The 13,685-nt window shown below is 51.1% G+C and overlaps 1 protein-coding gene across 2 annotated transcripts in view; it reads left to right on the forward strand.

Moving 5' to 3' along the window:
* Positions 1-13,685, forward strand: part of LOC123768069 (protein C-mannosyl-transferase DPY19L3) — a 273,308-nt gene that overhangs the window by 125,918 nt on the left and 133,705 nt on the right. For both annotated transcript variants that reach the window (XM_045758333.2, XM_069307073.1), the window contains one exon: positions 4,388-4,502. In XM_045758333.2, the coding sequence (XP_045614289.2) occupies positions 4,388-4,502 (115 nt within the window). The remainder of the gene's footprint in view (positions 1-4,387; positions 4,503-13,685) is intronic.

Here is a 13,685-nt window from a genome sequence, read left to right on the forward strand (position 1 = left end):
TGCAACGCGCTAGGTTGGTCGCTGCCCCGGATGCCCCGAGACTGCCCCGTTTTGGTTATAGGGACCCGGACTTGTTGGTGGGGGTGGCTTCGGCTCTGGTTTCATCCGCCCCTCCAAGTCCTTCCCTTTCTGTTGCTCGTTCGGTCCCCCCCCCCCTCCCTTTGCTGCCGGCTCCTAAAGTCTGAGGGTTTCGGAGCCTGGGCTGGGTTTAGTCGGTTGTGAGACTCGGGCTGTCTCGGGGGTGTCCCCTTCTGGGGCAGTGGCGGAGGCATTCGAGCCTGGTCCTTCTGCCGAAGCTTCTGGGTCTGGCCAGTGGGCCCCCTTTGTTCCTGCTTTGTCGGCTGCTCCCACCTTTTCTTTGGGGGTGGGGGCTCAGGAGGACGGCTCGGCCCCAGGCCTTCTGGATGAGGTTAATGGGGTTGGCTTGGGGGCCTTGGGCCCCGTTGGACCCCGCCTGGGTATTTTTGCCCTCCAAGCGGGGCTTGGTGTTACAAGGAGAAGAGTTCTCTTTCACTCCCTCCGCGTACAAATTAGATTTGGTGTCCACCCCTCCCAGGGTTCGGTTCCGTGATCCCGAGGGTTCTTCGGTTCCATCTTTCCAGAGGTTTCCTGCTTCCCGTGTTTCGACTTCGGAGGTGCAGGAGGCCTTGGCAGCTTACCTCTTGTGTGACCCGGATTATGCCTTCCTGATGGATCCTCGTTCCTTCGTGTACGGATCCCCAGGTTCGTGCTGGTTTTGTTATGAGGTTCCGGAGTCCTTTACTGCTAGAATCCACTCAGTAAAACATCTAAATTACTGGGACCGACTAAAGAGCCTAAATCTGTACTCCCTTGAGCGCAGGCGGAAGAGATACATAATAATTTACACGTGGAAAATAATTGAGGGGCTGGTCCCAAACCTGCACACAGAAATAACATCACATGAGACCAGAAGACATGGCAGGATGTGCAGAATACCCCCGTTGAAAAGCAGAGGTGCAACAGGTACTCTGAGAGAGAACTCTATCAACATCAGAGGCCCGAGACTGTTCAACACTCTTCCACTACACATAAGGGGCATAACTGGCCGACCCCTCACAGTGTTCAAGAGAGAGAACTGGATAAGCACCTCCAAAGGATACCTGATCATCCAGGCTGTGACTCATACGTCAGGCTGCGAGCAGCCGCATCTAACAGCCTGGTTGATCAGTACAGCAACCAGGAGGCCTGGTCGACGACCGGGCCGCGGGGACACTAAGCCCCGGAAGCACCTCAAGGTAACCTCAAGGTAAGGTTCTCGCCTCGCGTGTCGTCAGGCGGTGCTGGCTTCCTCCTTAGAGTCCGCCTGGGCCCTGGCTCTTCGTTTGTCCTCGCCCTTTTGTCCGTTGCTGTTTGCGGAATCTGCTGTGGGGCAGTATCTGCAGGCGGCCTCGGTCAGTTGTTGGCCTATGTCGGAGTTGTTGCTGCTCCAGGGGGCTCGTGGGGGGCCATCCCGGAAGGGTCGTGCCAGGGCTCATGGGTCTTTTCATCGGAGTAGGCCTTTGGTGCCAGATTCTGGGCTGGCGGCGCCTTCGGTTCTGGCTGTTGCAGGATGGAGTGGGCTCCTTCCTGTTCGCCGCCTTGGTTCTCGCAAGGCGCATCGGCCCTTTCGCGGTTCACCCCATTGACGAGGCGATGGGGGGGCGGCTCGCCCGGTTTGCCCACGCCTGGTCCCACGATTCATGGGCTTTTCGGGTCGTTTCGCGCGGCCTGTGGTGGCGTTGGGTGGCTCTTCCTCCCTCGGGGGGTTCGGGGCTGGCGGGGCAGGCCTCTTCTCCTGCGCTCTGTCGGGTCATCTCGGAGTGGGTTCGCTTGGGCGTAGTCGAAATGACGTCGTCCCTCAGGTGGGTTTCCCACCTGTTTCCGGTTCCAAAACGGGACTGCGATGACCTTCGGTTCATTCTGGACTTGTCCTGTCTGAACCCGTGGGTGTTGTGCCCCTCCTTTCGGATGACTACGCTGTCCCAGGTCCGTCTTCTCTTGGAGAGGGGCGCTTGGATGGTGTCCCTGGATCTCAAGGACGCGTATTGGCACGTCCCGGTTCATCCGGAGTTCAGGGACTGGCTCGGTTTTGTTGTGGGGCGTCAAGGTTACCGCTTTCGTTGTCTTCCCGTCGGGTTGAATCTGGCGCCACGCGTTTTCACACGCCTCACTCGAGTCGTGGTGGCCTGCGTGCGTCTGCTAGGTGTTCGGGTTCTGGCCTATCTCGACGACTGGCTGGTTTGGGCTCCCAGCCAGTCCGCATGTCTGCTCGCCAGGGATTTGGTTCTTTCCCAGCTCGCCAGGTTCGGGTTCTTGGTGAACTGGAGGAAGTCCCGTCTGGTTCCCTCTCAGGTTCGGTCTTGGCTGGGTCTGGTTTGGGACGCTCGTGCTGCTTCCTTGTCTCTTCCTCCGGCGGCTCTCTTGCTCCTGCGGTCCCGCCTTCGCCTGTTTCTGAGGGGTTCCCGGGTCACAAGGCGGTTGCTCGAGAGTTTGTGCGGGAGCCTGAACTTTGCCATGATGGTCTACCCGCCGGGTCAGGTGTGGCTTCGTCGGCTGTTTTGGTTCCTTCGGGGCCGGCCCTTCCGCCTCTTTCGCGATCGTTGGGTTCGACCTCCGGGGGCTTTGCGTCGGTTGCTGCGTCACTGTCTTCCTCTTCGGGTTTTTCAGGGTTCGTGAAAGAGGGGAAGAGGGAAGAGGGCCTTCCCGTGCCCTCTCTCGATGTGTACACGGACGCGTCGTCTCTTGGCTGGGGTTTTGTGACCAGTGCTCACCAGGCCGGCCAGGAGCGGTGGGTTCTGTCTTTCCGTCGGGCTCACAGCACGGTGCAGGAGTTCGCGGCAGTGTGGATGTCGCTCCGGAGGATTCGAGTCGCTCGTAGATCGACGATCCGGCTCCATTCGGACTGCTCCCCGGTGGTTCATTGTTTGAACCGAGGGGGTTCGATGCGATCAGGCCTTATCCTTGGCTCTTTGGGGCTGGTCGCTTCGGGTGAGGGGAACTCAGGTCTGCTGAGTTCTCGGGGTTTGGCTCTCCTGGCGGTTCATGTCCGGGGGGTGTCCAACGTCCTGGCGGACACCAGGACGTTGTTCGTTTGCAGCCGTCTCCCTCTTTTCTGGCGAAGAATGAGACGGCTGCGTTCCGGAGGGGGCCGTGGGTTGTTGATGCTTGGTTGGTCAGGCCAGGGGTGCATCATTTGTTGTGTCTGGTTGCGGCTCCGATGTTATTTGCGCGCCACATCTTCTGTTGCCGGGGATGCGCTCAGGGTTGATCCAGTTTCCCTTCTTCCCTGTTCCCGGGCTCGGGTCTCTCAGGCTGTCCGCATGGTTATTAAGTGTAGCCAGCCTGCGGTTTTCCCCGGGCCCACGACGTTTGTAAATTTGCTGCTTTGGCGACTGTCTTTGGCAACATGTCTTGGGTGGACATTTGGGCCCGGGGTTTTTGGAGATCGAACAGGGTCCTGGCCGCTCGCTACCTGGTGAATGTTCCTGGGCCTCGTCGGGCCTGCGTTGCTTTGGGTTGGCGGTTGCAGCCAGTTGTCTCGCCTTCGCGTTGAGGAGTGAGGACGGCCCGCCGCCCGGATAAGTCCCTGTTTTTTCCTTATATTTGGGTAGTTAGCTCCGGGGAGCCGACGGGGCTCCCCCCAGAAAACCAGCGTTGAATGTAATGAAACGCCATTTTCTGGGTGAGTCCCGGAGGCTCCCCGGCATCCCTCCCTCCCTCCAGTTGGCGGTGTTTTTCGCGTTTTTGACATCCAGCCTAAGAACTAATGGTTGGGTCGCCGACGGTGGGGTCTGGGGCTGCCCCCTTCCCCCTCCCGGAGAGGGGGGGGTTGCGCAGACCGCGGCACGGCGACATGATGACGTCATGAGGGCTAATTTTTGTTTTAGGGAGTTCTGTCCACCTGTTCGGTCTTCGGTCGCAATAGTTTACCAGAATAGGGGTTTGTTTTGGGGCGCCTACCTTTCTGGGTGCCTGTCCCGGTCAATGGCAGACATAAAATGCTCCCAATCATAAGGGTGGTCTCTATAGGCCATTGTTCCTCGTGCCTCTCTAGAGGGGGCCAGGTTCTGGCTCGTGGTCCCCAGTAGGTAAGAACTCCATGCATTGACTGATGCCAGAAAGTTATACATATCCATTCAGCCTGGATAGCTCCGGGGAGCCTCCGGGACTCACCCAGAAAATGGCGTTTCATTACATTCAATGCTAGTTTTTTTATTTATTGAATTATTGTATATCTATAGTTCTTTTTTGCAAATAAGATATGATGTTTTTGCTTGTAAGGTTGGATGATACTAACTTGATATATTTCACAGAATATTATTTGGCTATATTTCACATTATTATGAATATTATTATTATTATATTATTATTTTGCTATATTTCACAGAATTGACACAACCAGAGTCAACTACACCGTCCCCCTCAGAGAGAGTTTTGCCATTCCTCTTCTTTTTCTTCAAATATTTCTTATGTGCACCTTTATCAGATCAGGGAGATGGCAGGTCAGTGGCTGAAGAGGTGTTCTTATTAGTTCTTTAAAAGAAAGTAAAATTTTATTTAACACACACACAATCTCCTCAGAACCTTTTTGTGACTGCGGGTGGAGCCCCGTGTGGTCCCTGAAGCTATATATGCTGAGATGGTTACCATCTACTGGGTGCTCAGCTGTAAAGTTCTAGAGGTCTACAGGGGACCAGAGCCAGAGCCCGGCACTCGTCAGAGGCACAAGAAGCGAAGACTTTTTTTTGCCACCTCGTCGTGTAAGGCAACCAGAAAGTCAGTGACTCAAAACAAATGCTAAACAACTGCTGAATTCAAAAAAGGAGACTGAAGCATTAAATCCGGCCAAAAGACCCCCCCCCCCCAACTATATAAACTATGAAATTCTCTCAGAACTAGTGCTAGCTTGTTTGCTCCACCTCCCTGACTCTTTTGAGGTGAAGGGAGTAGGTAGCTTATTTCCTGTTGGGTCCTGAGCTCTTAGTTATAGTGCTGATGTATAGGTTACCGAGCTGCTGCTCTTTCGAATTGCCCCAGGTGTTCTGTTATTCAGTTAAGTGGTGAGGTGTTTGCCTTTGGTGGCTTTTCCTTACACTGCATTGTTGCATGAGACAGGTCTTAAGTGTGTTTGGAGCTGCAAGTGCTCAGGTTTTCCTTCCCTGTGTGCTCTGTGGTGCTGCCCTTGCAGTGATAGTTCCCTTCTCTGGTGTACTCGGGGGTTTGCTCCTTTAGACGTTCTTTCTGAACTTCCTGAATTGGTTCGGGCCTGTCAGACAGCGACCACTTTACATGTTCATTTTGCTAGATCACAGCAGTCTAGGTTGTGTGCCCAATTGGATGTCCCAGATCTACCCAATTTGGTGTTTAGGGACCCAGAATTGGAACTGTAGGTGAACTCCACCTTTGTTTCATCCGTACCACCTCTTCAATACCCTTTGGGCATGGTTCGGTTTTCCTGTGGAAAGCTGAACCACGCCCAAAGAACCCTGAAACTTTCCTCTGGAAGGTTTCAGGGTCAGGCTAGGGTGTACCACGGTATGTGGCTCAGTCAGCTCCGTGGGTTGCCCATTCCAAATCAGGCATAGGGTAGTTGAGCCAGCAGGCCCTTCTGAGCTTCTGGGGTCTTCCTTTAAAGCCTTTCCGTTGTTCCCAATGTTTTTTGGGGGGAGTCCCTATGGCTCCCTGGAGCTATCCAGGCTGATATGGATATCCCTAACTTTGGCATCAATTGATGTGGGTGGAGTTCTAGGCCTAACGGGGACCACGAGGGGGGCCATTGCTCCCTGGGCCCCCTCAGAGAGGCACAGGGAGCAATGACCCATAGATGCACATGTGATTTTGGAGCATTCCATATCTGCCATCGACCAGGACAGGCACCCAGAAAGGTAAGCGCCATGCCCCTATTCTGGTCAATAACAATAAAAATAGACAAACAAGTGGACAGAACTCCCCAATTGAAAACGAGCAAACAAGCATGACGTCACACCAGCCACACCGCATGTCTGCGCAGCTCTCTCCTCCCCGGGAGGGGAAAGGGGGAGCCCCAGACCCCCACACCGGTGATCCTCACCGTCAGTTCCTCGGCTGATGGGATATGGCTTGGTCGTTGTGGCTCCAGCTCCAGATTCTTATTTGTGCTGAGCCTGGGTTCAGTACTTCTCTTAGGAGGGTGTGCGAGCTGGGAGTAATATTCACAGGTACTCGGGCTGCATGTCCTTAGGGTCACCTTTCCTGAGTGCCCTGTAAGTACCGCCCTAGAGGCTTGGGGTTACCTTCTACAAGTCACCTTGGGTCTACCTCTGTTGGTCTTTTGCTGCTTGGCGATTGACCACCCTGAGTGTTTTGGGTGGGGGGGGGGTTTCCTCCCTGGTTTGCCTTGGTAGTTTTTGGTAGTTTTGGTAGTAGTGGTAGTTTTTGCACTGGTACTGCATAGCTAGTTTTCACCTATGACGGCGGCCGGCTCTGTTCCCTCTGGGTACGCTGTCCTCTTGTGAGGTTTTTCTTTTATTTTTATTTTTGCCTGGTGGGGGATCTGCCTTGGTGTTCCTTTCCCTTATACTAGGGTTCTTTGTGTTTGGTGGTAACCCCCTGCTTTGTCCTCATGAGTGGACACATCTTGGGGGTTCAGCATTAGCAGTGTTGATTGGTAGCTTCAGCGCCAGGAAGTTCTTCGTTTCTTCCAATATTGTTGGAACATCTGTTGTCTGCCGGTGAAGCTTACCTCTAGTCCTTTCTCGGGCTCGTTGGTCCTCTTTCGTCCTACTTATCACTTTTTGATATTGTCTCATTCTTTTCTCATTACATCTTATTATATCTGTCTAGACATTACTAATGTTCGTTTAGTACACCTTGTAGAAACCCTCCCCGAGGGTTGGGTGTTGCGGCTCGATTCTTAGGCGCATGCGCCGCGGGTGTTTGTTTAGGTTCTGTACTCACCTAGTTGTACTCACCTAGTTGTGTCTGCCGGATCGAGCATTGACTCTTGGATCCCGCCTTTCGAGCATCGGTTGTTTACAGCAATGACTCCTGTCCCATTTCCCTATCATACCTGGTTTTAAAATTATGAATAGTATTTGCTTCCACAACCTGTTCCTGAAGTGCATTCCAATTACCCACTACTCTCACGCTAAAAGAAAACTTCCTAACATCTCTGTGATTCATCTGAGTTTCAAGCTTCCATCCATGTCCCCTCGTTCTGTTACTATTCCGTGTGAACATTTCGTCTATGTCCACCCTGTCAATCCCTCTGAGTATCTTATACGTTCCTATCATGTCCCCCCTCTCCCTTCTTCTTTCTAGTGTCGTAAGGCACAGTTCCCTCAGGCGCTCCTCATACCCCATCCCTCGTAGCTCTGGGACGAGTCTCGTTGCAAACCTCTGAACCTTTTCCAGTTTCATTATATGCTTCTTCAGATGGGGACTCCATGATGAGGCGGCATACTCTAAGACTGGCCTTACGTAGGCAGTGTAAAGCACCCTAAATGCCTCCTTACTTAGGTTTCTGAATGATGTTCTAACTTTTGCCAGTGTAGAGTACGCTGCTGTTGTTATCCTATTTATATGTGCCTCAGGAGATAGATTAGGTGTTACGTCCACCCCCAGGTCTCTTTCACGCATCGTTACAGGTAGGCTGTTCCCCTTCATTGTGTACTGTCCCTTTGGTCTCCTATCTCCTAGTCCCATTTCCATAACTTTACATTTGCTCGTGTTGAATTCCAGTAGCCATTTTTCTGACCATCTCTGCAACCTGTTCAGGTCCTCTTGGAGGATCCTGCAATCCTCATCTGTCACAACTCTTCTCATCAACTTTGCGTCATCCGCAAACATCGACATGTAGGACTCTACCCCTATAAACATGTCGTAAACATATACAAGAAATAGAATTGGTCCCAGCACCGATCCTTGTGGTACTCCACTTGTTACTGTTCGCCAGTCCGACTTCTCGCCCCTTACCGTAACTCTTTGGCTCCTTCCTGTTAGGTAGTTCCTTATCCATGCTAGGACCTTTCCCCCCACCCCCGCCTGCCTCTCGAGCTTGAACAGCAGTCTCATGTGCGGTACTGTATCAAAGGCTTTTTGGCAGTCCAGAAATATGCAGTCTGCCCAACCATCTCTGTCCTGTCTTATCCTCGTTATTTTATCATAGAATTCCAGAAGGTTTGTTAGGCACAATTTCCCTGTCCAGAACCCATGTTGATGTTTGTTCACAAACCTAATGTTCTCCAGGTGTGCAACCAGTCGTAGCCTAATTATTCTTTCCAGTATTTTACAGGGGATGCTTGTCAGTGATACAGGTCTATAGTTAAGTGCCTCCTCCCTATCACCTTTCTTGAGGATCGGCACGACATTTACCTTCTTCCAGCAACTGGGCAATTCTCCTGACATAAGTGACTCATTAAAGATCATTGCAAGAGGCACGCTCAGGGCCTGTGCTGCTTCTTTTAGTATCCACGGTGATACTTTGTCTGGTCCAACTGCTTTAGTTGCATCTAGAGTTGTCAACTGTTTCATTACCTCCTCTGCTGTCACCTCTATATCTGATAGTCTTTCATCTAGGGTAACCCCTTCCAACAATGGGAGCTGCTCAGGCTCGGTAGTGAACACTCCATGGAAACTGGCATTCAGTGCCTCGCAGATTTCCTTGCCACTTTCAGTATATGCCCCCTCTGTCTTCCTTAGTCTTGTCACTTGGTCGTTCAGCGACAATTTTCTTCTTATATGACTGTGTAGTAACTTAGGTTGTTTTTTCGCTTTGATTGCAATATCGTTCTCATAGTCCCTTTCCGATGTTCGTCTTATGTTAATGTAATCGTTCCTAGCTCTGTTGTATCTGATCCTGTTGTCCTCTGTTCTTTGTCTTCTGTACTTCCTCCACTCCCGCCTGCTGGCCATTTTTGCTTCCTGACACTGTCTATTAAACCATGGGTTATTATATTCCTTCTTATTTTTTCCCTTTACCGTTGGTATAAATCTCTCTTCGGCCTCCTGGCATTTCTGTATGACTAGGTCCATCATATCTTGGACTGTTTTTCCTCTAATTTCTTCCTCCCACTGCACTTCACCCAGATAGTCCCTTATCCTCATATAGTCCCCTTTCCTGTAGTCAGCTCTCCTTTCCCAGATCTCTTGTCCCATGGTCATAAGTTTGAATTCCATCATGTAGTCAAAGACTAGGACACAATGGTCACTGGCCCCTAGAGGTATTTCATGCTCTAAATTCTCGATATCTTCTACGTTCTGGGTGAAAATCAGGTCTAATAGGCTCGGTGCATCTCCTCCTCTTTCCCTTGTGTCTTCCTTCACATGTTGTGTCAGGAAATTCCTATCTATAACATCTACTAATTTTGCTCCCCACGTTTCGTCCCCTCCATGGGGATTCCTTGATTCCCAATTTATCTCTCCATGATTTAGGTCCCCCATGATCAGCAGCTTCGCTCTCATTCTGTGGGCTAGTGTTGCTGCCTTCTGCAGTTCATCTATACATGCTTTGTTGTTGTCATCATACTCCTGCCTGGGTCTTCTACTGTTTGGTGGGGGATTGTAGATTACCAAGATCACAATCTTCCTCCCATCTACTGTCAGAGTTCCATGTATGAAGCTTGTGCACTCATTGGTAACTCGATTTCCCCCTCTTCAAACTTCCATTTCCGCTTTATTAGGAGTGCTACTCCCCATCCCTGTCTCTGTGTCCTCTCTTTTCGTATCACCTGGTACCCTTCAGGAAAGATTGCATCTGAGATCATGTCATTAATTTTAGTTTCCACAATTGCAACTATGTCAGGATCTGCTTCACTCACTCTTTCTTTTATCTCTTCTGCTTTATTAGATACCCCATCAGCATTGGTGTACCAAACCTTGAGATTCTTCATGGAAACTCTTGTACCAGAGTTCTCCCTTTCTCTGGGGGTCTGGGGGGATCTGGGGGGTGTCTGGGGGGTGACTGGGGGCAGGGGGGATCTGGGGGGTGTCTGGGGGATGACTGGGGGCGGGGGGGATCCGGGGGATGGATCAGTTCAGGGTCATGCTGGTGGCCCTCTCCCTGGCTGACCCCCACCCCTCCCACACCCGCTACTCCACCTACTACTACTCCCCCTTCCCCTGCCAAGCTTCCCTTATTCCTGCCAAATTCATTAGTAAGCCTAGATATTTCTCCTTGCCATTCTACCCTGCTCTTCGTGATTTCCTCTTGAATATAATCCATAAACTCTTGTTTGAGTCTTTTGAACCTCGTCCTGTATCTTATTAAAGACTTCACTTTTAATCCCCTGGATTAGATCACCTATCCAAACATCCCTCTTCTCTACAAATTTCCCAATCATCTTCTCCACAAACCTATCTTCTTCCTCAATCATAATACTGTTGGACCTAGATACCCTTCCTGACCTAGTCATTGCTATAATGCAACCTTACCCACAGGGGTTCCAAGTATCTTACCGTCCTGCTAACACAATAGGTGAGTGAATCTCCAATCGTCGTCCCACGTGGTGGTAGAAGGGTTGCTGCCGGAGGTGAGGTCACGCGGTCAGAGTCCGGTGAGGTCTGCTTCCACACTGCACACTGCCACAGTACTTCCTCAACTATTTTGAATTACACTATTTAAACTGTTTCTCTTCACTACTTTATGGCTTTGGTCAAAACCCAAGATTTTTTCATTCACTTGTACACACTTATTCACTTCAAAGTTGCCTGATTACCCCTCCCACTCCACTAGTGAACCAGGAGCTCCCAACCCCACGTCCACCCAACACGATGGTCACAAGACAAGTCTGTGCGGTGTAAACATGTGTTGGTTTTCTGCAGAGGGAGCCGGTCGGCCGAGCGGACAGCACGCTGGACTTGTGATCCTGTGGTCCTGGGTTCGATCCCAGGCGCCGGCGAGAAACAATGGGCAGAGTTTCTTTCACCCTATGCCCCTGTTACCTAGCAGTAAATAGGTACCTGGGTGTTAGTCAGCTGTCACGGGCTGCTTCCTGGGGGTGGAGGCCTGGTCGAGGACCGGGCCGCGGGGGCACTAAAGCCCCGAAATCATCTCAAGATAACCTCAAGATCCTTTTTCGTGGGCTCTACACCGCTCTTGCTCGTCTTCTTTCCAGTCATAGCCCCCTGGATACTGGGATGTTCTGGATTTTATGTAAGGGGAGGACACTAAGTCTTTCTCTGCTTTCACGGGTGTGGGGTGGCTCGGAGTGGCTCTGCCTCCACTTTTATTCTACACCTCATCTTCTCCAGTTCACGCCTCTCTGGACATGATCCTGTAGTGTTGTTCCCGGAATGTTACATGGCTCAGCTGTATCATGACACGCTAGTGCCTACGCTCTATAGGTGAGAGTACAGTATACGGTCTGATGATACTGTCAGCCAGGCGCAGGTTCTCGGTTTTTGGATGAGTGTTGTTTGTAGCGAGTTGATTGGTCATTTTGAGTGCATCTTAACGTGGCCTTCCTATGTGTTTCTCTCCATGCTCCTATGCCCCTGGTTAATTAAGGCCTGATTGTGGGGAAGGGTTCCATGGAACATCAGTTGGACACTTAATAATAATAATAATAATAATAATAATAATAATTTTTATTTAGGTAAGGTACATACATAAAGAGATTTTACAAAGTTTGTTGGCTTTATAGATAGAGCTAGTACATACAATGCCTAAAGCCACTATTACGCAAAGCGTTTCGGGCAGTTTTTCGGGCAGACTTGACCTTGACCTTGACCACTTGACCTTGGCCTTGACTGTCTTTGCTTTCTTGATGCTCATTCCTTGCTGAGCACTCGTTCCTTGCCTCAGTCTTGGCTCTCTGGACACTCATTCCTTGACTCAGTCTTTGCTTCTGGTCACTCCTTCCTTGGCCGTCGTTCAGTGCTTGGCTGCACTCTGATGTATACATTGTAGTGTGTGTATATTTATTAATCGTGTACATTCCGTTTTCATTGCGTTCCCTACTTCTATACTACACATTGTTGTGTCTCTCTTAGTATGTGCTTATTGGCTATACTAGTGTTGGTGCTAGGTTGGACTGTGTACATGTTCAGTTCCCACTGTGTATATGTTCAGTTCCCTGCGCTTGGACGGCCCTGCTGTTCAGTTGTAGAACTTGGGTTCTTTCATCTTCTTGTATGTCCCTACCAGCTTCTGTGTTGTAATGTTTGCTGTTGGCTGAAGGTTCCATTCACCCACTCCTGCCCCTACTGTTCCTTTTTGTTGGGACAGGGTGAGCTGGGCTTATGGCCCTGGCTATGGCCTTTCCTTGTGTTCCTTTGCCAGACAGTACATTTGACTTAGTGTGGTGCACGTACTGGGTAGTTCTCCTTATCTGGTACTCTGCTTCGCATGCATCGTTCTGCCCTGCTGGTGCTGTTTGCACTGCTCCTGCTAGTTGAGGTGTAGCTGTTTTTCACTTCGCATTTTGGGTGTTGGCTCATGGTACTCGCTTCCTTGTTGGCCTCAACCTGGGCCCTGGCTCTTTGGTTTTCGTCGTCAAATTTGTCCTTGCTGTTTGCAGAGTCTACGGTTCAGCTCTTTCAGCAACAGGCTTCTTCTCTTTGTCATCCGTTATTGGCCTTGTTGGTCCTTTCAGTCCCAGGTGGGTGTGGGGTGGGGGGGGTCCTCCTGGACGGGGCATATCTGCTCGCCCGGGTATGGGTTCCTGGTTCCCCTGGCAGATGTTCCTTCTGGTTCCTTGCCAGCCTTGGTTTCGGTCGCTGCTTGCTTGGTGTCCAATCCCAGGGGTTTTCCCACGGCTCCGCCTCTTCTAATGATTGGTCCGGTCCGTATCGGGGCTGATTCGGTATTCTCCCCGAGTTTTCCAGTCTGGTGCTTTTGACTCGAGTCTCTCACTATATTTGGTGGTCAGGTGGCTTTGCTGATGGTGCCTCACCTGCATGCTTCGTCTCGGCGGCGGTATGGGGTTTTGCTGGCGGTCCTTCCTTTTCTTTGTCTTTTCGTAGGTATCCTGTGCTTTTTGTTGGTCTTGTCCTTCTCTCCTGGGGGTTTGGGACTGTTGGCTTGACGCATACTGTCGCCTTGTCTCGTGCGGCACTGGCAGAGCCGCTGCGGTTTGCTTTCGGTTTTGCTATTCCTTCTGCTCTGTTGCACGGGCTTTCTTGGGTGTTGTTTGCCTCCTGGCCTGCTCATGCGTCGTTTTCTCCATCCTGGTCTTTGACCGGTGTGCTCGTGTTCTGTCTTTGACCAGTGTGCTCTCATTCTGTCTTCGCCTCGGTTTGTTATAGCCCCTTCGGTTCAGGTTTGTTTTTCCAAAGCTCTTTCATGTTCGTTTGCAGCCGTCTCGTTCTTTTCTGATGAGGAATGGGTCTGCTGCTTTCCGGAGGGGTCCTTGGGTTGTCGCTGCTTGGTTGGTCGGGCCAGGGGTGCATCTTGTGTTGTCTGGTTGTGGCCTTCTGCAGTTATTTGCATGCCACGCCTTCTATGTCCAGGAACACACTTTGGGTTGATCCGGTTTCTCTTCTTCTCTTTACTCAGGTACGGGTCTCGTAGATCGTCCGCAGGGTTATTAAGTCTAGCCGGCCTGCGGTTTCTCCCCGTGCCTTTGATGTTCGAAAGTTTGCTGCTCTTGCTGCCGTCTTTGGTAACATGTCCTGGGCTGACATTCGGGCATGGGGTTTTTGGCGGTCGAACAGGGTCCTGGCTGCATGCTACCTCGTTACCGTTTCTGGGCCTAGTCAGGCCTGTG

The sequence above is a fragment of the Procambarus clarkii genome, chromosome 59, assembly GCF_040958095.1.
Source record: "Procambarus clarkii isolate CNS0578487 chromosome 59, FALCON_Pclarkii_2.0, whole genome shotgun sequence".
NCBI lineage: Eukaryota > Metazoa > Arthropoda > Malacostraca > Decapoda > Cambaridae > Procambarus > Procambarus clarkii.